Below are 26,125 nucleotides of genomic sequence, written 5' to 3' on the forward strand. Positions count from 1 at the left end.
TATATGCCTAGTAGTGGGATTGCTGGGTCATATGGTAGTTCTATTTTTAGTTTTTTAAGGAACCTCCATACTGTTCTCCATAGTGGCTGTACCAATTCACATTCCCACCAGCAGTGCAAGAGTGTTCCCTTTTCTCCACACCCTCTCCAGCATTTATTGTTTCTAGATTTCTTGATGATGGCCATTCTGACTGGTGTGAGATGATATCTCATTGTAGTTTTGATTTGCATTTCTCTAATGATGAATGATGTTGAGCATTCTTTCATGTGTTTGTTGGCAGTCTGTATATCTTCTTTGGAGAAATGCCTATTTAAGTCTTCTGCCCATTTTTGGATTGGGTTGTTTGTTTTTTTGCTATTGAGCTGCATGAGCTGTTTATAAATTTTGGAGATTAATCCTTTGTCAGTTGCTTCATTTGCAAATATTTTCTCCCATTCTGAGGGTTGTCTTTTGGTCTTGTTTATGGTTTCCTTTGCTGTGCAAAAGCTTTGAAGTTTCATTAGGTCCCATTTGTTTATCTTTGTTTTTATTTCCATTTCTCTAGGAGGTGGGTCCAAAAGGATCTTGCTGTGATTTATGTCATAGAGTGTTCTACCTATGTTTTCCTCTAAGAGTTTGATAGTTTCTGGCCTTACACTTAGGTCTTTAATCCATTTTGAGCTTATTTTTGTGTATGGTGTTAGGGAATGATCTAATCTCATACTTTTACATGTCCCTGTCCAGTTTTCCCAGCACCACTTATTGAAGAGGCTGTCCTTTCTCCACTGTACATTCCTGCCTCCTTTATCAAAGATAAGTTGGCCATATGTGCGTGGGTTTATCTCTGGGCTTTCTATCCTGATCCACTGATCTATCTTTCTGTTTTTATGCCAGTACCACACTGTCTTAATTACTGTAGCTTTGTAGTATAGTCTGAAGTCAGGCAGCCTGATTCCTCCAGCTCCGTTTTTCGTTCTCAAGATTGCTTTGGCTATTCGGGGTCTTTTGTTTTTCCAAACAAATTTTGAAATTTTTTGTTCTACTTCTGTGAAAAATGCCAGTGGTAGTTTGATAGGGATTGCATTGAATCTGTAGATTGCTTTGGGTAGTAGAGTCATTTTCACAATATTGATTCTTCCAATCCAGGAGCATGGTATATCTCTCCATCTATTTAAATCATCTTTAATTTCTTTCATCAGTGTCTTATAATTTTCTGCATACAGGTCTTTTGTCTCCTTAGGTAGGTTTATTCCTAGATATTTTATTCTTTTTGTTGCAATGGTAAATGGGAGTGTTTTCTTGATTTCATTTTCAGATTTTTCATCATTAGTGTACAGGAATGCCAGAGATTTCTGTGCATTAATTTTGTATCCTGCTACTTTACCAAATTCATTGATTAGCTCTAGTAGTTTTTCGGTAGCATCTTTAGGATTCTCTATGTATAGTATCATGTCATCTGCAAACAGTGACAGCTTTACTTCTTCTTTTCCAATTTGGATTCCTTTTATTTCCTTTTCTTCTCTGATTGCTGTGGCTAAAACTTCCAAAACTATGTTGAATAAGAGTGGTGAGAGTGGGCAGCCTTGTCTTGTTCCTGATCTTAGTGGAAATGGTTTCAGTTTTTCACCATTGAGGACAATGTTGGCTGTGGGTTTGTCATATATGGCCTTTATTATGTTGAGGAAAGTTCCCTCTATGCCTACTTTCTGCAGGGTTTTTATCATAAATGGGTGTTGAATTTTGTCGAAAGCTTTCTCTGCATCTATTGAGATGATCATATGGTTTTTCTCCTTCAACTTGTTAATATGGTGTATCACATTGATTGATTTGCGTATATTGAAGAATCCTTGCATTCCTGGAATAAACCCCACTTGATCATGGTGTATGATCCTTTTAATGTGCTGTTGGATTCTGTTTGCTAGTATTTTGTTGAGGATTTTTGCATCTATGTTCATCAGTGATATTGGCCTGTAGTTTTCTTTCTTTGTGACATCCTTGCCTGGTTTTGGTATCAAGGTGATGGTGGCCTCGTAGAATGAGTTTGGGAGTGTTCCTTCCTCTGATATTGTTTGGAAGAGTTTGAGAAGGATGGGTGTTAGCTCTTCTCTAAATGTTTGATAGAATTCACCTGTGAAGCCATCTGGTCCTGGGCTTTTGTTTGATGGAAGATTTTTAATCACAGTTTCAATTTCAGTGCTTGTGATTGGTCTATTCATATTTTCTATTTCTTCCTGAGTCAGTCTTGGTAGGTTGTGCATTTCTAAGAATTTGTCCATTTCTTCCAGGTTGTCCATTTTATTGGCATAGAGTTGCTTATAGTAATCTCTCATGATCTTTTGTATTTCTGCAGTGTCAGTTGTTACTTCTCCTTTTTCATTTCTAATTCTACTGATTTGAGTCTTCTCCCTTCTTTTCTTGATGAGTCTGGCTAATGGTTTGTCAATTTTGTTTATCTTCTCAAAGAACCAGCTTTTAGTTTGGTTGATCTTTGCTATCGTTTCCTTCATTTCTTTTTCATTTATTTCTGATCTGATCTTTATGATTTCTTTCCTTCTGCTAACTTTGGGGGTTTTTTGTTCTTCTTTCTCTAATTGCTTTAGGTGCAGGGTCAGGTTGTTTACTCGAAATGTTTCCTGTTTCTTAAGGTGGGATTGTATTGCTATAAACTTCCCCCTTAGAACTGCTTTTGCTGCGTCCCATAGGTTTTGGGTCGTCGTGTCTCCATTGTCATTTGTTTCTAAGTATTTCTTAATTTCCTCTTTGATTTCTTCAGTGATCACTTCATTATTGAGTAGTGTATTGTTTAGCCTCCATGTGTTTGTATTTTTTACAGATCTTTTCCTGTAATTGATGTCTAGTCTCATAGCATTGTGGTCGGAAAAGATACTTGATACAATTTCAATTTTCTTAAATTTACCAAGGCTTGATTTGTGACCCAAGATATGATCTATCCTGGAGAATGTTCCATGAGCACTTGAGAAAAATGTGTATTCTGTTGTTTTTGGGTGGAATGTCCTATAAATATCAATTAAGTCCATCTTGTTTAATGTATCATTTAAAGCTTGTGTTTCCTTATTTATTTTCATTTTGGATGATCTGTCCATTGGTGAAAGTGGGGTGTTAAAGTCCCCTACTATGATTGTGTTACTGTCGATTTCCCCTTTTATGGCTGTTAGTATTTGCCTTATGTATTGAGGTGCTCCTATGTTGGGTGCATAAATATTTACAATTGTTATATCTTCTTCTTGGATCGATCCCTTTATCGTTATGTAGTGTCCTTCTTTGTCTCTTCTAATAGTCTTTATTTTAAAGTCTATTTTGTCTGATATGAGAATTGCTACTCCAGCTTTCTTTTGATTTCCATTTGCATGGAATATCTTTTTCCATCCCCTTACTTTCAATCTGTATGTGTCTCTAGGTCTGAAGTGGGTCTCTTGTAGACAGCATATATATGGGTCTTGTTTTTGTATCCATTCAGCCACTCTGTGTCTTTTGGTGGGAGCATTTAGTCCATTTACATTTAAGGTAATTATTGATATGTATGTTCCTATTCCCATTTCCTTAATGGCTTTGGGTTCATTATTGTAGGTATAGTCCTTCTGTTGTGTTTCTTGCCTAGAGAAGTTCCTTTAGCATTTGTTGTAAAGCTGGTTTGGTGGTGCTGAACTCTCTCAGCTTTTGCTTGTCTGTAAAGGTTTTAATTTCTCCATCAAATCTGAATGAGATCCTTGCTGGGTAGAGTAATCTTGGTTGCAGGTTTCTCTCCTTCATCACTTTAATTATGTCCTGCCACTCCCTTCTGGCTTGTAGAGTTTCTGCTGAGAGATCAGCTGTTAACCTGATGGGGATTCCCTTGTGTGTTATTTGTTGTTTTTCCCTTGCTGCTTTTAATATGATTTCTTTGTGTTTAATTTTTGACAGTTTGATTAATATGTGTCTTGGCGTATTTCTTCTTGGATTTATTCTGTATGGGACTCTCTGTGCCTCCTGGACTTGATTAACTATTTCCTTTCCCATATTAGGGAAGTTTTCAACTATAATCTCTTCAAATATTTTCTCAGTCCCTTTCTTTTTCTCTTCTTCTTCTGGAACCCCTATAATTCGAATGTTGGTGCGTTTGATGTTGTCCCAGAGGTCTCTGAGACTGTCCTCTGTTCTTTTCATTCTTTTTTCTTTATTTTTCTCTGCATCAGTTATTTCCACTATTTTATCTTCCACCTCACTTATCCGTTCTTCTGCCTCAGTTATTCTGCTATTGATCCCATCTAGAGTATTTTTCATTTCATTTATTGTGTTTTTAATCGATGCTTGATTCATCTTTAGTTCTTCTAGGTCCTTGTTAACTGTTTCTTGCATATTGTCTATTCTATTTCCAAGATTTTGGATCTGGGAAATAGAATCTTGGATCAGCTTTACTATCATTATTCTGAATTCTTTTTCAGGTAGACTGCCTATTACCTCTTCATTTGTTAGGTCTGGTAGGTTTTTATCTTGCTCCTTCACCTGCTGTGTGTTTTTCTGCTTTCTCATTTTGCTTATGTTACTGTGTTTGGGGTCTCCTTTTTGCAGGCTGCAGATTCGTAGTTCCCGTTGTTTTTGGTGTCTGTCCCCCGTGGCTAAGGTTGTTTCAGTAGGTTGTGTAGGCTTCCTGGTGGGGGGGACTAATGCCTGTGTTCTGGTGGTTGAAGCTCGATCTTGTCTTTCTGGTGGACAGGTCCACGTCTGGTGGTGTGTTTTGGGGTGCCTGTGGCCTTATTATGTTTTTAGGTATCCTCTCTGCTAATGGGTGGGGTTGTGTTCCTGCCTTGCTAGTTGCTTGGCATAGGGTGACCAGCACTGTAGCTTGCTGGTCGTTGACTGAAGCTGGGTGCTGGTGTTGAGATGGAGATCCCTGGGAGATTTTCGCTGCTTGATATTATGTGGAGCTGGGAGGTCTCTTGTGGACCCGTGTCCTGAAGTTGGCTCTCCCACTTCAGAGGCACAGCACTAACTCCTTGCTGCAGCACCAAGAGCCTTTCATCCACCCGGCTCAGAATAACAGTGAGAAAAAGTAGAAAGAAATAATTAGTAGAAGAAAGAAAGAGAGATTGAAAGAAAGGAAGAAGGGAAGTAAGGAAGGAAGGAAGGAAGAAAGAAAGAAAGGAGGGAGGGAGGAAGGATGGAAAGAAAGGAAAGAAAGGAGGGAGGGAGGGAGGAATGAAAGCAAAAGGAAGAGTGAATGGAAGAAGAGAGGGAGGGAGGGAGGAAGGAAAGAAAGAAAGAAAGACAGGAGGGAGGGAGGGAGGGAGGAAGGAAAGAAAAAGAAAGTGGAAAGAAGAAGGGTGGGAGGGAGGGAGGGATGGAGGAAAGAAAAAGAAAGAAGGAAAGGAGGAGCGGAGGGAGGGAGGGAGGAAGGGAAGGGAGGAAAAAAAGAAAGAGCAGGTAAAGTACAATAGAATAAAGTATGAAATATAGTAGCGTTATTAAAATTAAAAAGTAATTATTGAAAAAAAACACGGACCGAAAGAACCCTGGGACATATGGTGGAAGCAAAGCTATACAGAGAGACTCTTACACAGAAGATTACACATACACATTCACAAAAGGAGAGCAGGGGGAAAAATCAAAAATCTTGCTCTCCAAGTCCACCTCCTCGATTTGGGATAATTCGTTGTAAAAAGAGGAAAAGGGCGAAAAGTCTGAAATCTTGCTAAGTCCACCTCCTTAATTTGAGATAATTCGTTGTAAAAAGAGGAAAAAAAAAAAAGGGGGGGGGGAAGTCTTAAATCTTGTCCTCAAAGTCCACTTCCTCAATTTGGGATGATTCGCTGTCCATTCATGCACTCCACAGACGCAGGGCACATGAAATGGACCGTGGAGCTTTAATCCGCTGCGTCGGAGGCTGCACAGAGAGATTTCCCTGTCTCTGCTCTCACAGCTCCCGGGTCTCAGCCTTGGACCTGGCCCCGCCTCTGCGCGTAGGTCGCCGGAGGGCGTCCGTTCTTCGCTCAGACAGGACGGGTTTAAAGGAGCCGCTGATTCGGGGGCTCTGGCTCACTCAGGCAGAGGGGAGGGAGGGGAATGCCCTCTCCTCGCGCAGCAGGCAACAAAAGGGAAAAAAGTCTCTTGCCTCTCCGGTAGCTCCAGACCCTTTCCCCGGACTCCCTCCGGGCTAGCACTAACCCCTTCAGGGTCTCTTCCTGCCGCCAGCCCCAGACCTCTCCCTGCGCTCCGACTGAAAGCCGATACCCGAGCCTCAGCTCCCAGCCCCGCCCGCCCCGGCGGCCGAGCAGACAAGTCTCTCGGGCTGGTGTGTGCCTGAGGGCACCGATCCTCTGTGCCAAAATCTCTCTGCTTTGCCCTCCACACCCCTGTTGCTGTGCTCTCCTCCGCTACTCCGAAGCTTTCCCCCTCCGCCACCTGCAGTCTCCGCCCTCGAAGGGGCTTGTAGTGTGTAGAAACCTTCCCTCCTTCACGGCTCCCTCCCACTGGTGCAGGTCCCGTCCATATCCTATTGTCTCTGTTTATTCTTTTTTTCTTTTGACCTACCCAGGTATGTGGGGAGTTTCTTGCCTTTTGGGGGGTCTGAGGTCTTCTGTCAGCGTTCAGTAGGTGTTCTGTTGGAGTTGTTCCACGTGTAGATGAATTTCTGATGTATCTGTGGGGAGGAAGGTGATCTCCGCGTCTTACTCTTCCGCCATCTTCCTCCGGCCCCCCTTATATCACTGTCTTTAATCCATTTAAAATATATTATCATATATGGTGTGAACTAGGGATCTAATTTTACCTTCTATATAGCCACTTGGCTCAGACCATTTATTGAATTCATTTCCTACCTATTTATAATTCCATCTTGGTCACATACCAAGTTTTCACATGTGCATGGGTCTGTTTCTGAGCTCTTTTTGTTGTTCAGTTGGTCTTGTCTATAGCTGCACCAAAACCATGTTGTTTTAATTACTATAATTTTATAATATATCTTGATAGCGGGTGAAGACATTCCCTCACTTTGCTATTCAGAACTGTCTGTGCTATTCTTGGCCCTTTTCTCTTCCATATGAATTTTGGTATCAACTTGTCAAGTTCCATGAAAAGCGTGATGGTATTTTGATTAAATTTAGGAGAATTTCATCTTTGTAATATCAGGTCTTTCAGAACAGGGTATCTCTCATTTATTGAAGTCTTAATTTATGTGCTTTATAATAATGCTTCGTAATGTATTCCTTAGAGACAGTACATGTATTTTGTTAGCTTTACTTCTGGCTATCAGCTCCTGGTTGCTTTTTAAAATAGTGGCTCTTTATTAATTATAATTTCTAGTTATTTGTTGCTGATGTATAGGGATGTGATAGATTTCTTTTTTATGAATCGTAAATTTCCTTGAACCTAATCCTTATCCTGCTTGCTTGGAAAATGATGATTTATTCTTTAAGATCTGACTCAAACTTCATCAAGTTTCTGAATGTCCCAGGTAATTAGATGCTTCTCTTTTTTTTTTTAAAAAGGATTATTATATATTTTTATTGTGGCAAGATTACTTGACACGAGTAGATGCTTTTCTTTGTTTCCATAAGTTGTGTGTATTTCACTGAAATATAATTGCTTTTGTTTGTATGGTAGGTCATTGAGGGCAGGGACTATATCCTACCTATTTTTGTCTACCCTGTACTTAGCATAATGTACTTCACATGGTCAGAGTTCACAGATGATTAGCCACACGGGTAACTCTGTGGAAGACTTTGATACCACTAAACAGAGAAAAGGAAAATTCCTCTCTAGGAGCTCTGGTCTGATTTTTTTCTCCTCTGGTTTGGGGTTTTTGTTAGGTTTTGTTTTTGTTTTTTTAATGGCAAGGTTCTCTAGTTTCTAACTCTTCCTTTCTGCAATATTTAAATGGACAACAAAAACAATAATTATAATAATAGCTAATATGTGTTGAGCCCTCACTGTGTGCTGGTACCATTTTAAGTATGTTACATATGTTAACACTTTGAATTCTCACAACAACCCTATGAGAGATAGGTTTCTGATATCCTCCGCATTTTCCAGAGGAAGTAGTTGGTTTGGATGACCAGGGGGTTTAGCATATTCTAATATACAATGAAGATTTCATGGAGGTAGGATTTAAGATGTGCTCAAAGGGTTGGAAATATTCTTCAATTTGATCTTTTGTATATGAGTAAATAGTAAGGTCTATAATTGCTCTTTGATTGGACTTCATATGAGAAAATAATCACATTTCCTTTCCCCATGGTTATGTGCTATTAGAAGTAAAATCTACTTAAGGCATCTCAAGGGTCCAAATGGAAATCTTTGCTAAAAGACATCAGAGGAGGACTTACCTGGTGTCGCAGTGGTTAAGAATCCGCCTGCCAGTACAGGGGACACAGGTTCGATCCCTTGTCCAGGAAGATCCCACGTGCTCTGGAGCAACTAAGCCCGTGTGCCACAACTACTGAGCCTGCGCTCTGGAGTCCGTGAGCCACAACTGTTGAAGCCCACGTGCCTGGAGCCTGTGCTCCACAACAGGGGAAGCCACCGCATGAGAAGCCCACACACCTCAATGAAGGGTAGCCCCCGCTCGCCCGCAAGTAGAGAAAGCCCGTGCGCAGCAACGAACACCCAAGGCAGCCAAAAATAAATAAATAAAAATAAATTAAAAAAAGAAGAAAAAGTACTTTCCTTTAAAAGACATCAGAGGAAAGTGAAGACAGAACAATCTAGTCTTTCAAACCCCTCTGATTTGCTTAGATCTTTTTATCAAGAGATTTTGTCTTTCCGTTTTTTTTGTTTGTTTGTTTGTTTTGTTTTTTTTTTGCGGTATGCGGGCCTCTCACTGCTGTGGACTCTCCCGTTGCGGAGGACAGGCTCCGGACGCACAGGCTCAGCGGCCATGGCTCACGGGCCCAGCCTCGGCACGTGGGGTCCTCCCGGACCGGGGCACGAACCCGTGTCCCCTGCATCGGCAGGCGGACTCTCAACCACTGCGCCACCAGGGAAGCCCTGTCTTTCCATTTTTAAGGCAGGTGCAGATGCCCAGTAATTTAATCCCTACTCAGGTTAATAAATTCAGAGTAAATAAATCAGTGGTGACCCATGGCTCTTGTCAGCTCCTGCAGTTCCTATTTCACCATCAGCCTGGGCTGATAGCTATAGACTTGGCTTCTAGATGGGATATTTATGTCTTTTGATAACCTGAGTATTGCATAAAATAAATTGTCATGACAGGGGATGTCTGCAAATAGGCATGGCCTTTTGTTTCCTCCTTCAAGGTAAACAGCTGCTGTTAGCCTATGAAAAGCTAAAAGTGATCCAACAAGAAGCCTGTATCCGTCACATTGAAATCAGAGACTTGATTAATACTGTAGCCTGTAGCTTTGTGATATGTACAGTTTAAATTAGGCCTCTGCAGTCATTGTGCTGGGTTGATGCAAGCGCATTAATGACATAATTTCTGGTTGCTGCATCACATTTCTGCAGTTTGTCCTTTGTATTCCACTCACATTAATTGAAGTAATTTTGCCAGTGAAGCGTGTTTCAAACCTCTGCATTTAAATTGAAATTTTAATTCCCTTATTGTCTTGAAAAGACGGCTGAAGATGCCTTGTTACAGGTTTCATTATCACTCAAAACACTCCAGCTGCTGGTTCTAATGTACAATGACTGATTAATTCTGGGAAGAATTATTAATGTAAGAACAGCAGCTTCTTCCCAGTGGCATGAGCTAACCAGGAAGGTATTTCCTGATAGTTAATATTTTTATGGACTATTTTTTTAAGGAGAATTTTGTGTGGAAGTCTGCATCGAACTGAAATTGCACAGATGAGCTTTGAAAACCACTTACACAAGTTCTGATTTATCAACCCATAGAAGTCAATTCACAATTGCATTCAATCAGTGGAAACCAAGCCAGTGTGAGTAGTTTTGAAGCACTTTAGCTGACAGTCACAAGGCTTGTGACTAAAATAAATTTTTCATTTCTAAGGCTTCCTGAGATTGTAGAGACTTTGAATGTCTCTTGATCATTTTGTCTTTTTAAAAAAATTTATATGCCTTTTTAAAAAGAATCCATAGCTGTATAGTCAGATAAGGATTATTATGATAATTATAATAACAACATATATATGTTGGCTGCCTTCTTCCCAGAGGATCCCAGAGTGCTTTGCTGAAAGAATGGTATGGTGGAATTATTTCCTTACCCTATGAAGATGTGGCCACATCTGGGGTGAAGAGAGTAAAACAGCTATTTAATTGCATAGTTTTTTAAGATCATATAATAAAAATAGGTATATGTGTAATATTTTTAGTTTACAAGAGCCTTTGCAATTGTTGTACAACATTCAAGGCTGTGAATGGGGTGGGTCTTAGTGTGGGTCAGGTGGACCTGTGCTTGAATCCCAGCTTTGACCTTTACTAGCTGGATGACTTGGGGCTACTTATTTAATTTGACTTTGCTGAAAGCTGGAGTTGAGAATAATTGTATGCCCCCAGAGTTGTTGAAGGGATTAAATGAAATATTAAGCTATGTATGTAAAGTATGCACAGTATACATAGTAAGACCTTAGAAATGTTATTTATAATTGATTGATTATGTTTACTGATACTGTAAGAAAGGATGTAGTGATTGCTATCATGTTATACCTTCAAAAACCCATCTGAGGTGGACTTGTTTTGAGCTGATAAGCATTGAAGTAGGGCTGGCTAAGTTAGGCATTTTTGATTCCTTTTCTTCTTGCCCTGAATGAAAGACCACTCCACATTTTATATGGTCAAGGAATTCCTGCAGGCAGAGATAGGATTTTTCTCGGAAAACAAGTCTAGTCTGCTCTAACACAGGCACAGATGGATGATCAAGACCCCAGAGTTCTAGGCCATATTTTCGGGATTTGGCATGAACAAATTTCAGTTTCTGTGTCATCAATCACCTCTTCGGCCTACATCAAGTATGTGTTCGATGGGTACCCACTGACTGTCCAATTATGAGCAATGTAATTTGTTGGTAAACTATCCAAGACCAGTTTGTTGCAAAATCTAGTCTTAGGTGACTAGATGTGTTAATCTCTTGGGTATTGTAATCAGATACAAGCCAGTTCACTATAAGAGAGTGCTTATCAACAAATGTTGATTTTAGTGTCAGAGTAGTTGATGTTCAGTTATTCTTTCTGTCATTGCCTAGATGGCAGGACCAGTGGACCAATGAGGTTGGTCCTGTTGGTGCCAGTAAAACTGTGTCATCAGCAAATAAACTAATGCCTCTTTTCTCAAATTATGGGCAGGCAAGGGGTGACCATGCATCCACTGATTCATGTACAAGAGAAAAGGGGCCAAAGTGCATATTCCTTTCATCTGGCTTGAAAGATTCTGAGATCTCACAGGGCTGATTTTTCCTATCCAGACTCTGGGAATGGTATTGAGGTGAAAGCACTGGGAATATCAGGAGCTGAAACTCTAGCGAACGTATTGGACCTAACCCGACAGTGGGTTCAGTGACTGCAAAATGTTTCAATATTCCATGTAGATTTCCCTACATGATTAAAAAAAAAAAAGTATCAGTGATCAATAATGAAACAGCCACCGTTAAAGCCCATCTGTTCCTAGTGTGGAATACTGATCTGAAAGACTGATGCCAGTATTCTTTACTAATAATTTGTCAGCAAAGAATTTGGCACGTATTTTGATAGACGGACAAATGAATGTGCCGATGCCATTGTTGATTACTTGTGTTGTTGGTATGTGACGGATCTGTGAAGGTGGCCTTAAACTTGAAGGAGCTTACGTGATGATGAAGAAATGAACAGCATCTCGTATCACGGTCAGTGCAACAGGAGTTCCAGGAATACGGGGGCTGGGAGTGGGGTAGTCTGGTGTGCTATTTTAATTGTCTGGTCAGCCGTAGCTGCTTTCAGCTGCATTTGGGAACCCTGAATTCCCTCAAACACCTACATCTGATTTTCTTGGCAAAAAGATGACGGAAAAGCTGAAGATAAAGTTAGTAAATGAGCAACCTCGGTTTTTGGATCCCAAATTAAGTAAGTAGCTTTAGTGTGGCAGCGTTATGTTTCTCCTAGAGAGTAAAAGTACAGGGCTTTGTAGTAACTATTTTTCTTGCCGCTCATTGCCCTTTTCATTTATGTTTGTTTTTGAAGGCTGGGGTTTTTAAAAGCCACACTGTTTGATAGGCACTGGCTGATTGTAATAGCTTTCCTTCTCTTTTAGTGTTAGTTTGCTCTTTCTATCTGCTCTTCATTTGCCTCTTTTTTTTTTTTTTTTTTTTTCTCGTTACGCGGGCCTCTCACTGCTGTGGCCTCTCCCGTCGCGAAGCACAGGCTCCGGACGCGCAGGCTCAGCGGCCATGGCTCACGGGCCCAGCCGTTCCACGGCATGTGGGATCTTCCCGGACTGGGGCACGAACCCGTGTCCCCTGCATCGGCAGGCGGACTCTCAACCACTGCGCCACCAGGGAAGCCCTTCATTTGCCTCTTTTAAAGCAAATAGAAATTCTGTTTTATTTCACTAAACCTCATAGGGTTCAGCAGTTTTCAGCTGGCTCACTTGGCTGTAGGGCAGTGGTTCCCAGACTCTGCACATTAGGGAATCCTTCAAGAATCCTAAAGCCCAGGTTGCACCCTAGACTGATGACGTTGAAATCTCTGGGGGTGGGATGCTAGCTTCAGTAATTGTTGGCATTCTCCAAGGGATTCCAATGTTCAGACAGATTTGGAACCAGTGATGTGTAGGGTATAGCCTATGCTATGCAATAGACCAAAACGAATTGTCCTTGACTTCATTTAACACTTACATTTGAAACCAAATATTTGTGTAAGACAGACATCACATGGCAATATTGACCTTTATGTAGAAATGTTGTAGGTTGACTAAAGTTACTTTGTTGCTGTCCTCTAGTGCAGTTTTTGGATAGAGCTGATGAGTATTTGGCTCTTTGTCTGATTTTATAGCCTCATTATTTGGTCAATATGAGTTTGGTTGAATGACTAAATTAGATGCTCTCCAAGTTTGAGCTGACTTGGAACTCTTTAGAGCTGTCATCTTGGTGTTCTGATTTCTGTATCTTTACTGTGTGTTCTTATCTGACTTACTGCTGGGAATGAATGGATTGAAATTGGGGCAATACATTTATTTATTGACAAGTGGTGTCTAGGTACAGCATGGTATAGTAAAAACAAAATGGGTTGAAAAGCCAGACGTTCTTAATTCTAGTCCTGACCCAACAACCCACTAGTTCTGTGAGGTTAGACAGATGCATCACTTTCTCTCTGTTTTCCAGTATCCTCTTCTGTAGAGTGGATATACACACTTACTCCGTGTACATTATAGAATGGTTGTGAGAATAAAAATGAAACTTTGTACAGGTAAAGTGCTTTGTGAAATAGAAGGCAGTATAGAAATTTACAGTGGTGTAGGTAGTATGATAGTCATCACTGTCACACGGGGTCAGGTGAAAAGAAAGTGGTAGTCTGGGGCTTCTGATGTTGAGCAGCATTTCTCTCCTGGTTCTACCATCACTAATGCTTACATGTTGTAATCAGGTTAACCATAGGTGCACGTGCTTACATTTACACACTTCAAGTCTGTAGGAGGAATGATCTCAGTCAAGAATAACACACAAGTCCTTTGCTGACATCGTCCTTCTTATGTCTGGTTTCAGCTTCACGTATGGATTTGCTCGAACAGGATTTTGACTGGTCAGTCTGTGGCCAGGTGGGGACCCTCATGTATGTGTAAAAATGGCAGCAGATGGCAACGCCTGTTGTTGCTGGGAGCCCTCTCTCAACCTGGTGGTGGTCTGAGAATGCTGATCAGTAGTTTTTGCTTGGCTTTGATAAGATAGGGGGAGCTTGCTAAGGACGTCTATTTTCTTTGAGATCCATCCCAATACTAATTACTTGTGGTTGCCTAGCTCTTAAAATGAAAAAAAAGCCATATTCCTCTCACATTCTTTTGTGGGATTTTAGTAGTTACGTTAGTAAAGGGCTGTAGAAGCGCTGAGCATTTCTAATGGATTTGGGGCCCTTGCAGAACGTGTGTCTTGATTTAAGTGATTGGAAGTGATTCTCAGAGACCTCCTTTGCCACCTCATAAGAGGAGAGTGTTCTGTAACTTTTTCTTGTCCGCAAACAACAAATAAGATGACAGAGGTAAGTGACTTTGGGACACTTGTTAAATGACACTGTCTTTCCCAGTGGTCTCTTCTCTTGTATTGTAGAGTAGAAACCTAAGTTCCAATGCTCTTTTTACAGAGCACTGGTGGTGAAACCAAGTGAGGCCCTGTGGGGCTCCCGGGCATGGAGGCCCTTCGGTCCCCCGTTTCCTGTAGGCAAGACTCCAGCCCCCATGACCTGCCCTGAGTTCCAAAGGGCAGATTTAATCAAGGGAGGAGCAGCCAAGAAACCACCTGAGGCGAGATTAAAGGGACCAGAGAAGCTCATCAAGATGAGGAGACAGACCACCTGAGAGGAGTCTAAGGGAGAGCAAGCCCTGCTCACCCCCTAATCTTGTCAGAGCCAGTAGCTCGCGCCCCCCCCGCCCCAAACCACTGCTATAAAACCCTCAGCAAATCCTCCTGGGTTGGGACACATTGAAGGCAGGAGCCCACTGTGGCCCCCTTTGCCTGCCAAAGTCATAAAGCTATTCTTTTCTACTTCACCCCAGACTCTGTCTCTGAGATTCTGAGATTCGATTTGGCACCAGTGTACAGAGAGGCCAAGAGCTTTTGGTAACAATGGGAACTGAGAATTGAAGGCATCATAAAATTAGGAACAACGAAGGATTTTTTCGTGAGCTTTTCCATAAGCAATTACAGTTCTTATAAGGTATTAGGTATAGTTTAATTTCATCAGGAAAGTGATTGTGAGCAGAGCTGTTAAGTCCATTTAGAACAAAATAATGCTCTTAAGTTGGCATTATGCATCAGAAGCGCTAAATAACTTTGGACTTGGAATTCTCCTTCTTGAATATTATGTTAAGGAAAGAATTAAGAATTTTAATTGTGAAGTGTTCAAAAATATGTATACAGGGATAATTATCACAGTAAGATTTATGGAAGTAAAAAAATTAGCAGTTACCTAAGTATAGTGAGTTGGTTTAAGTCATTTATGGAATATGCATATTATGGACTAGCAAGAAAATACTAAAAATCATGTTTAGTCATGGGCAGATGGTCCCAAAATATTTCCAAATGAAAAAAGCATATTGAAAAGTAACAGTATTTTTGTAAAAACTCTGTGTGGAAAATGATTGGAGGGAGTCGGTTTAAAATGTATTTTATGTGATCAGTAAAAATATTGATCTTTTTTTCCTTGTGATTTGTTTTTCAAGTTTTCTTGATTGCACATCTATTACTTTTCTAATTTGAAAGAAAAAGGTTAAGAAAAACATTTTGGGGCCTCACTTTTTTTTTTTTTTTAATATGTAAAATTGGCATGGGGCTTCAGTCTTAACAACTTTTAGGGACCCCTGAAAATAGAAAATTCTTACCTTTCATTTCTTGGATACTGTCACTCTGTGAGGCTTGTGCTAATGGGATGGCTATTTTAGAAGACCTGGTTGCCCATACTTTACAAGAGAAAAAAAAAAAAGATTTGCTTTAATAAAATATGGGAATTAGATGTGGTAGAATGCCCTGATGTTTAAGAAAACCAAAAATAAGGGAGAACCCTAAAAAAAGCTTAAGAATAGTTTAGTAGACTGGTATGCTTTTAGAACAAGTCAGTGGTTCATGGCAGTCATAGGATGAGATCTTTGATGAAGTTAGAAGGCACATTTGATCTCTTTTGAGTTTTGTTTTCTAAGATAGATTTGAAGATCCTTTACAGGAGAAATTCACAAGTAAAAGGCCTTTTCTTTGACAGCACTTTATTTTACAGGTACCCCTCCCTTCCTTCACTTATCAATAACTTCATCTCATTTGCTTTATCCTGTAAATTCCATTATCTCCCAGGCAGTCTATTGCATTAAGCCTTTAGTACCTAATATCGCCTCATTTACATTGACACGTGCTTGACCTCAGCCCTTGTCCTCTCTTTGTTAATGCACCACCAAGCACTGATATCTCTCTGGAGCATTATCATTTGGCTGTTACCTCAACTACTAACAACCCTCCATTTGAGCTGATGAAGGTTTATTAAATAAAAACATGCAATAACCCTGGCAGTAATGAAGGGAGAATGGAGGTGGCTAGCATCCTGTCCGTAGTGGTGAGAGCCTGCTGAGTCCGCATAATAGGTATTGGGCTTCCTGAGGGAGAAGACGGGGCACCTGAATGCGGCTGATCAATATTACGTTAGCAAACTGACTTATTCTAAGAATGGGCTTTTTTTTTTTTTTTTTTTTTTTTTTTTTTTGCGGTATGTGGGCCTCTCACTGTTGTGGCCTCTCCCGTTGCGGAGCACAGGCTCCGGACGCGCAGGCTCAACGGCCATGGCTCACGGGCCCAGCCGCTCCGCGGCACGTGGGATCCTCCCAGACCGGGGCACGAACCCGCGTCCCCTGCATCGGCAGGCGGACTCTCAACCACTGCACCACCAGGGAAGCCCAAGAATGGGCTTTTTTGATGGCCTGATTTGATCGCTGTTGATGGGCTACAAGCTGAGGAGTTAGGGGGAAAAAAAAAGTGTTCTTCCTCCAGGCACTTGGCCTTGCCCTATGCAGCTTTCTTGGGAAGTCTGCCTTAAGTACCAAACTGTCAATAGCCCTGAGGCCTTCAGTCAGAGGCCACGCTGAACCCTAGGGAGCCAAAAACCTCTGTCTTCTCCAGTGAAGCTGGGATCAGGGATTCTGTTTTTCCTCTAGACCCCTAGGACTCCCTGAAACCTCCACAGTAGCCTGAGCCCTTTATTCTCCCTTGTAAGTCCCATACTCTTTTCCTCCCTCCACCAACCACTTTTGCGTGCAGAGCGGTCTAAGCCATCCTCTACTTAGGCCACATGTGGTAGCTCGTGTCATGCTATAAACACAAGTGAGCGGATGACATTTATCCTTAAGAAAGTTTTTAAGTGCTATTATCAAGTTTATATCTAACACATAGGAGTCTTGTGCACAAAATCCTTTGGGGTCACATGCTTGTGTTTTATATCCCATATAATATGATACTATATTCTGCAAGTAAAATTGTTGCTAGTTTCTCTATGCAATTAAATACCTAGGGCTCTATACGGGCCACAACATTCTACAAAGTACAGTGATTTCCTAGATGCATCAAAGCTTTCAGACTGGCTCCTTAAACTGTTAGGTTGAAACAGCCGATATTTGATCATTTTTGACTCATGAAAACAGTAGTTTTTGTATTTCAAACTAATACATAAAATCACGTTTTTTTTGTTTTTTTGTTTTTTTTAAACTTGCATTTGGTTTCTTTTACCAGTTTCTGTCTGATAAAGAATAAAATCTCTGCTTTGGGAAATACAGTGTAGCTAAATGGGAATGTTTGGTAAGTGAATGATTTGGGATTCTTGTGAGAAACATCTTCCCTGCTTGTGTTGAGATGGGTATGAATCATACTTGATTCAGAGCGAGACTTCTTGGGCCCATCTGGGACCCCCTGAGCCTGAATGTGGAGAATTCTACGTAGAGTACTGTCTTGAGGACAAGGGCCTGAAGACACCAGAGTTTGCCTTCTCACAGTTCAGGGGCCCATGGCAGCAGTCTGGTGACCTGGGTGCTAAGTAAATCTCAGGTTCCAAGGCATGTTTCTTTTGTTGTTCATAGCCAAAGATTTTTGGTGTTCTTATTTAGTTGAGACTGTTCAGACTTGTGTCTTTTTATATACTTACGGGAAGGGATGGTATCGATTCTCTAGAATAGCCTAATTTCATATCTTTCTATTATATCTGTAAGTTGGGCCAAGGCAACATTTTCAGGATAGTTATGTTGTCTTACTAGAAAAATGCTTCCTTAAGGGAGATGTACTGACCTATTGAAAAGTGCTAGAACATTTTGGAACCATGTAATAATCAGAGTCCTGAAGGAAATATTTGTTTTGGACTCAACAGTGGCAACACATTTGCTTTTTGTAGGGAACACTGTTGCCAAAATAAGCATTTTTATTAGCTAGCAGATGGTTTAGTTATCAGGTTGGGTTTTTTTGATTAAATTTGAAAGATTTTTTTGTTTTTTGTTTTTTGGCTTGAACCTTAGTTCTATTTAGAAACAGTTACAGTTGTCATTCACCTTTGTGTATCTCACCTCCCCCAACCAAAAAAATAAAATAAAGATCAGTGGTTTCTTTTCCAGTGTTTTTTCAATGAAGCAGCTGTTAAGAATGGCTGACTTCGGTGTTACTTAAAGACATTTCCATTGGTTCGTGTTAAAGCACAAAACTAGACCTTTTTACCTAATCAGCTTGAGTAAGACTGGTAGAAGACAAACACTTAACTATGAAATCATTATTCCTAGTTTAAACTAAAATGAAAATGAGAAATAGACATTTGGGAAAGAAAATTTAAGGGCACTTGTAGTTTCTAATTACAAAGATTTCCTTTGTTATAGGTTCATCTCTCAACTCAAGGCAAATTTCTTTTTTGAAAACACCAGATGATTCTTTTTTTTTTTTTTTTTTTTTTTTTTTTTTTTTTTTTTTTTTTTTTTTTTTTTTTTTTTTTGTTTTTGTTTTTTGCGGTACGCGGGCTTCTCACTGCTGTGGCCTCTCCCGTTGCGGAGCACAGGCTCCGGACGTGCAGGCCCAGCAGCCATGGCTCACGGGCCCAGCCGCTCCGCGGCACGTGGGATCTTCCCAGACCGGGGCACGAACCTGCGTCCCCTGCATCGGCAGGCGGACTCGCAACCACTGCGCCACCAGGGAAGCCCCCAGATGATTCTTGATTATGTACATTTAAACTGTACCTCTGACCTATTTTTTTTTTTTTTTTTTTTTGCGGTATGCGGGCCTCTCACTGTCCAGGCCTCTCCCGTTGCGGAGCGCAGGCTCAGAGCGGCCATGGCTCATGGGCCCAGCCGCTCGGCGGCATGTGGGATCCTCCCGGACCGGGGCACGAACCCACGTCCCCCCCATCGGCAGGCGGACTCTCAACCACCGCGCCACCAGGGAAGCCCTGACCTATTTTTTTGAGTTAGGGAAATATTTCTCAGAACTTGTTTCCTAAATGGATAGGTTTTTAATAGTGAAGCATACTGTCCTGTTCAATATCATGTGTTAAAACATTTTGTAGATGTTTGCTTATCTTCATAATACTAAAAGAAATATTTGTTTTCAACTCAAACAGATTTCTGTTGTCTGTATGAGCAGTTTCTAACTCTGGTGAGTTAGAACATTAGCGTTCTGTCAGATAATAGTAGGTGTTCTGTGAAAAAATTCCCTGTTGGTAGTATCTATCTCTCCTCCCTCCCCCTTTCCCCGCGTGGATTTATTTTTGAAAATATGTGTAAGAAAACTTCCAAATACATCTGGTTGGCTCATTACGTAGTACTCTACCTTTAAGAAATGGTGTGGGGACTCCTCTCTTGGAGGGCACACACGAAGTAGTGTGTGCATCGGGACCCAGGGGAAGGAGCAGTGACCCCATAGGAGACTGAACCAGACCTACCTGCAAGTGTTGGAGGGTCTCCTGCAGAGGCAGGGGGTGGCTGTGGCTCACTGTGGGGACAAGGGCACTGGCAGCAGAAGTTCTGGGAAGTACACCTTGGTGTGAGCCCTCCCAGAGTCTGCCATTAGCCCCACCAAAGAGCCTGTAGCCTCCAGTGCTGGATTGCCTCAGGCCAAACAACCAACAGGGAGGGAACTCAGCCCTACCCATCAGCAGACAAGCAGATTAAAATTTTACTGAGCTCTGCCCACCAGAGCAACACCCAGCTCTACCCACCACCAGTCCCTCCCATCAGGAAGCTTGCACAAGCCTCTTAGATAGCCTCATCCACCAGAGGGCAGACAGCAGAAGCAAGAACTACAACCCTGCAGCCTGTGGAAGGAAAACCACATTCACAGAAAGATAGACAAAATGAAAAGGCAGAGGGCTATGTACCAGATGAAGGAACAAGATAAAACCCCAGAAAAACAACTAAATGAAGTGGACATAGGCAACCTTCCAGAAAAAGAATTCAGAATAATGATAGTAAAGATGATCTAGGACCTCAGAAAAAGAATGTAGGTAAAGATTGAGAAGATGAAAGAAATGTTGAACAAAGATCTAGAATTAAAGAACAAACACCTAGAAGAATTAAAGAACAAACAAACAGAGATGAACAATACAATAACTGAAACGAAAAATACACTAGAAGGAATCAATAGCAGAATAACTGAGGCAGAAGAATGGATAAGTGACCTGGAAGACAGAATGGTAGAATTCACTGCCACAGAACAGAATAAAGAAAAAAGAATGAAAGGAAATGAAGACAGCCTAAGAGGCCCCTGGGACAACATTAAACGCAACAACATTCGCATTATAGGGGTCCCAGAAGGATAAAAGAGAGAGAAAGGACCCGAGAAAATATTTGAAGAGATTATAGTCAAAAACTTCCCTAACATGGGAAAGGAAATAGCCACCCAAGTCCAGGAAGCGCAGCGAGTCCCATACAGGATAAACCCAAGGAGAAACATGCCAAGACACATAGTAATCAAATTGACAAAAATTAAAGACAAAAATTATTGAAAGCAACAAGGGAAAAATGACAAATAACATACAAGGGAACTCCCATAAGGTTAACAGCTGATTTCACAGCAGAAACTCTATGAGCCAGAAGGGAGTGGCATGATATACTTAAAGTGATGAAAGGGAAGAACCTACAACCAAGATTACTCTACCTGGCAAGGATCTCATTCAGATTCAATGGAGAAATCAAAAGCTTTAAGGACAAGCAAAAGCTAAGAGAATTCAGCACCACCAAACCAGCTCTACAACAAATGCTAAAGGAACTTCTCTAAGTGGGAAACACAAGAGAAGAAAAGGACCTACAAAAACAAACCCAAAACAATTAAGAAAATGGTCATAGGAACATACATATCAATAATTACGTTGAACGTGAATGGATTAAATGCTCCAACCAAAAGACACAGGCTCGCTGAATGGATACAAAAACAAGACCCATATATATGCTAACCCTCCTGCACTGTTGGTGGGAATGTAAATTGATACAGCCACTGTGGAGAAAACAGTATGGAGGTTCCTTTAAAAACTAAAAATAGAATTACCATATGACCTAGCAATCCCACTCCTGGGCATATACCCAGAGAAAACCGTAATTCAAAACGACACATGCACCCCAGTGTTCAATGCAGCAGTAACACAATGGAATATTACTCAGCCATAAAAAGAACAAAATTGGGTTATTTGTAGAGGCGTGGTTGGATTTAGAGGCTGTCATACAGGGTGAAGTAAGTCAGAAAGAGAAAAATAAATATCATATTTTAACGTATATATGTGGAACCTAGAAAAATGGTACAGATGAACTGGTTTGCAGGGCAGAAATAGAGACAGATGTAGAGAACAAACGTATGGACACCAAGGGGGGAAAGTGGCGGGGGGTGTGGTGGTGGTGGGATGAACTGGGAGTTTGGGAGTGACATGTATACACTAATATGTATAAAATAGATAACTAGTTAAAATCTGTATAAAAAAATAAATAAAATAAAATTTAAAAATTCAAAAAAAATGGTGTGGCATACCTGAGAATTCTAGAAGGTCACAGTAGAGATCATTTGACACATGAATTCATCATATTTCGATCTGTGAGTAGATGTATAGACAGCATTTTCCAGTGAACAGTTCCACTGTATGTTGTCTGATCTTTCATCTGCCTCATCTGCCGTGTCTTGTCCTGTAATTTTAATATTCATTTGTGATAGTATTCATTGTTGTATGTCACATTTCTGAAACCGATTTTGATTATTTCTCAAAGAATCAATCTGTTGCTGTTCACTTTAATCCAGCTGCATCTCTTGAATTTCTGTTGATGTTTCATCAGTGTGTTATTTAAAAAGTGCTCTTCAGTCATTAAATTTAGAAAACAGTGAAATAATTTACAAAATGACCACTTCCCATACATTAAAGAAAAAAATGCTTTGGTGGTATTTTTATCAGTAATTATGCACATTTCTGACTGTAGATGGATATTTAAGGATTTGTCCTCTATTAAAGGCTAAATGTTAGGAAATGCCTAGAAACCAGACCCCCCAGTACAACAGAATTAATCATCAGTGATGGTTGGATTGACTGCTGCCCCACCGAGTTTTCCTTATGTGTAAGCTTTATGGTACAAGCTACTTAAAACCACAGAAGATAAATATCAGGTTTCTAAACTGATGTTCTAAGGATGCAATATATGCATTGACAACTATTTTCTGCAAATTGTTTTGAGTACCACTGAGCAAGGTTAGAGTCAGGGAAGACAGTGGCCTTGCTTAGCTTTCATAATTACAGCTTTATAAATAGACTTTTAATTTGTGAAGGCCAGAAAATAAAACACTGTATCTTCATACAGAAATAGAGGCTATTTTCCTATCTGTGGTAAGGTTTTTAAATCTTTGAAGTTCTGAGACTACTCTTGATTGTATATATGGTAACTGTACTTGTATTTTCGGTCAAGAAAACATATTCAGAAAGTTTGTTATCTACGTGGTTAATAATAGTTCCATGATGGAAACAGCCCTTGACTGAAAATGCTGCCTTAAAACATGTTGGAAACACCTTCCGAGGTTTCTTTATCCACATGGTAAATAGGTTCTGTTAAAAATAATGTGAGGACCCCTCAGTATGTGCCAGACACTGTGTTGCTAAGTGCTTTACCTACATTTAAGAAAAATTAAGTGGCTTTGAAAGTTGACATCGTCATATAGTTTTGTAATTGGAACATGAGCTGTTTGGGTTAAAAATCTTCATGCAAATTCTTACAAACAAATTGAGTGTGGATGTGCAGTGGGTGGTTTTTAAGCTTAAATATCTCAGCTGGATTTAATTACCTTGAGGGATAAGGCTACATGATGGGCCAGTGGTTTACCAAATTATTTTTCATTTTCTGAATCTTGATGTCACTAAAGGTTAATGCATCCTCTTTTCTCTGCTAGAGACCTGAGTTAAAATCCATTTTAGAGCACACGTGTAAATGAATTTGTTGTTGTTTTTCCTCCTTGGGGACACTTTGGTCATTTCATGAGGCAGCCTTTCCATTTGGAATTGCCCACAGCTCGCACCAGGCACCGGGGCTCTCATAGCAGGGGCGGTTGTGATTCAGCGTGAAAATGAACTGGCAGGCTTCAGAGGGCAGAGCTGGCCCAGGGCCTGTCACTCTTTCATTCCTCGATTCTGTCTTGGTTAACTTAAGGAAACTTATTTGTTGCTGACATTTCATTATAGCACATCACAAAACAAGTGATGTGTTTGTGGCTAAGCCACTGCATTTTCCTCCCCATCTCAGGCCGGTTTGTATTTGGCAGCTACAAAGCTTTCTGCATTCACTGTCCACACTCTCCTAAGTGACTGCATATACTGGGATAGATCTGTGATCAACATTTTTGATCACTGATCTTTCATGAGTTCTATTATCTATTGATTGTTTTTGTATAAATGCTTGGTTTTTTAAGTAGTGTTATTAGTTACTGCCTTTATCTGTACAGATGAGGAATATTTAGATGTATAACCAAAGCAGGGAATAGTCATTGCACATTAATTCCTTCAGGGAGCTTGGTAGGGCTCTTCTCCCTGAGTTCAGCTTGTAGTCAACTCTTCTCCATTTCTATTGTTATTATTACTACTACTACTGCTACTATCATTATTATTATCAGTCTTTGTGTTTCTCTCTTCTTTTTTTCTCCCAAGGAATAGTACCTCTTCACTTTGTTTTTTCTTTAACAAAAATATGTAAGGTCTTTACACATAGAAAGACATAAATAAAATTTTATGTACATGGATAAATGGGATTATATAATACATACTGTCTGTTTTTCCCCTTTGCAGTTCTCACTTTGGTTTCGAAGTGAATTATTTCAAATTCCCTGAGTCCCTCGTCTTGTCCATTTGTTGTAGGTATTCCTACACCATTTTTATTCATTCAATCCTTTTTGTCTTAAAATCTCCCAATCCTTTTTGTCTTAAAATCTCCCAAATTTCACTTTATGCCAAGAGAATCTCCCTCTTCATAGTTTGTCTTCTGTTCACCTTTCAAATCCCATTTCTTCTATCAAACTGAGTCAGTCCAAGGAGAAGTGATGACTGCTGTTGTCTGCTTGTAACATTCATGTAAAAATGCATTTTCCTCTGTGTGTATGTGAATATGAGAAAGAGCTAGAGATGGCTGTAAATACACTTGTAGACTTAGGCTAACCAAGCTCTGATTCATGATGGCCATGAGAATTATTAAAAAATTGATATAGTGTGCTTTTATTGAGTCTTAGTCATAAGAGGCTAAGTTTGACTAAAAGTTGATCTAAATCATTAGTATGTGGACTTCCTGTGAGGATATAAACATTATAAATATTTCAGTAGGAGGTCATTTTACTTGTGTCCATGGATAGGCAATGTGTGTGGGAATAAATTGTATGTACAGCTTTGCTGAGGCGCTTTAGATGCCTTCATATTTACCATGATTGTTTTCTTCAGCATTATCTGTCTCCAATGTTAAACCCTTCAAGAGCAGAACTAGGCCTATCCACATTATACTGAAAGTCTGAAGTATGCTGATAAAGTTCTCATAAACTCTTTTGACAGTACCTTTTATTTTTATTTTTTTAAAATTTATTTATTTATTTATTTTTGGCTGCATTGGGTCTTCGCTGCTGTGTGCGGCCTTTCTCTAATTGTGGCGAGCGGGAGCTACTCTTCATTGTGGTGCGCAGGCTTCTCATTGCAGTGGCTTCTCTTGTTGCAGAGCACGGGCTCTAGGGCGCATGGGGTTCAGTAGCTGTGGTGCGTGGGCTCAGTAGTTGTGGCTTGCGGGCTCTAGAGCCCAGGCTCGGTAGTTGTGGCGCATGGGCTTAGTTGCTCCGCGGCATGTGGGATCTTCCCGGATGATTAAACCCATGTCCCCTGCATTGGCAGGCAGATTCTTAACCACTGGACCACTGGGGAAGTCCCAACGGTATCTTTTAAAAGATAGTCTTTCATATTTATAATATTACTAGATTATTTCATTGTCTTAATCTTTTTTTTTTTTTTTTTTTTTGCCCTTTTCAGGTGTCTGCAGTCGAGTCTTTGGAGGGTCCCCTGCTCCAGGTGGAAGGACTGAGTGACCTTAGGCTGGAGCTTCACAGCAAGAAGATGAACCTCCACTTAGTTCTCATAGACGAACTGCATCGGCACCTGTACATCAAATCCACTAGCCGAGTTGTGCAGCAGAACAAGGAAAAAGGCAGGATGAGGTTGGTTAAAGAGGCTCTTTGCCACAGTGTCTTGTGGCCATGTAGAATTTTAAGGAATATTATTTGTTTCCCAGAATATTGTTATAGTTTATTTTACTTCTCTTTTTAACATACTGTCTCTGAAAATGTAAGATAGTTTTATGATACCAAATACTCCACATTCTGAAGGCTGACATTCAAAGTTTGTTCATTCCCTCACTGCACATTTCTTGTGGTCCTTTTATGTAAAGATACATAAGAAACATTTACTGTGGGTCTGTAACTGGATCAGAGAGACCTCTGGTATATCTCAGAAGGAAGAGAAAAGAAATCCTTAAATTGGATAGTGAAGTCTGCTTAATTAAGAAATATAGGTGTATGAATATGAAGTTAGAAGACTCTTTGTTACTTAGGGCTGTGTTCAGCTTTGGACAGTCCTCTTTCTGGAGTAGTTTAGGGAAGGTTTAGAGAGAGCATTTTTTTTTTTTTACGCCTGGGCTCATTGTAGCACAGTCCTATGTTGAAGGGCCTGGGTGGACTCAGGACGTTTAATAGGTTAGGAGAGACCTGGTAGGGAATAAGACCAGATGGTAAGACAGTAGAACGTTGGCGTTATTAACATGTATCAGATAGCTGTGCACATCATATGTCCTTCCAACATTCCTTTAAAATAGCCGTAAGATTCTTCAGAGGGCAGTTGAGCACTATATACTGTTGATACTTTTTCATCAGGCTATAGATGAGAGGAGCACTGGAAGCAGCGCATGCTGGGAATGAAGTCTATAAAATTCTATTCTGTTCAAACCAGAATTTCCAACTTTGTGTGTGATGCTTCAGTTTAGTAAGAGACCCTGACAGAGAAAGAAG

At 40.5% G+C, this 26,125-nt stretch overlaps 1 protein-coding gene across 1 annotated transcript in view; it reads left to right on the top strand.

Annotated features, from left to right (window-relative positions):
• The window catches only part of EXOC4 (exocyst complex component 4), a gene marked incomplete at both ends in the record, with an annotated part of 836,896 nt that overhangs the window by 37,055 nt on the left and 773,716 nt on the right, over positions 1 to 26,125 (top strand). Inside the window, 1 exon segment of the mRNA XM_079711536.1 lies at positions 25,095 to 25,279. Coding sequence (XP_079567662.1) covers positions 25,095 to 25,279 — 185 coding nt within the window.

This window comes from Hyperoodon ampullatus (assembly GCF_949752795.1).
Source record: "Hyperoodon ampullatus genome assembly, chromosome: 9".
In the NCBI taxonomy this organism is placed as follows: Eukaryota; Metazoa; Chordata; class Mammalia; order Artiodactyla; family Ziphiidae; genus Hyperoodon; species Hyperoodon ampullatus.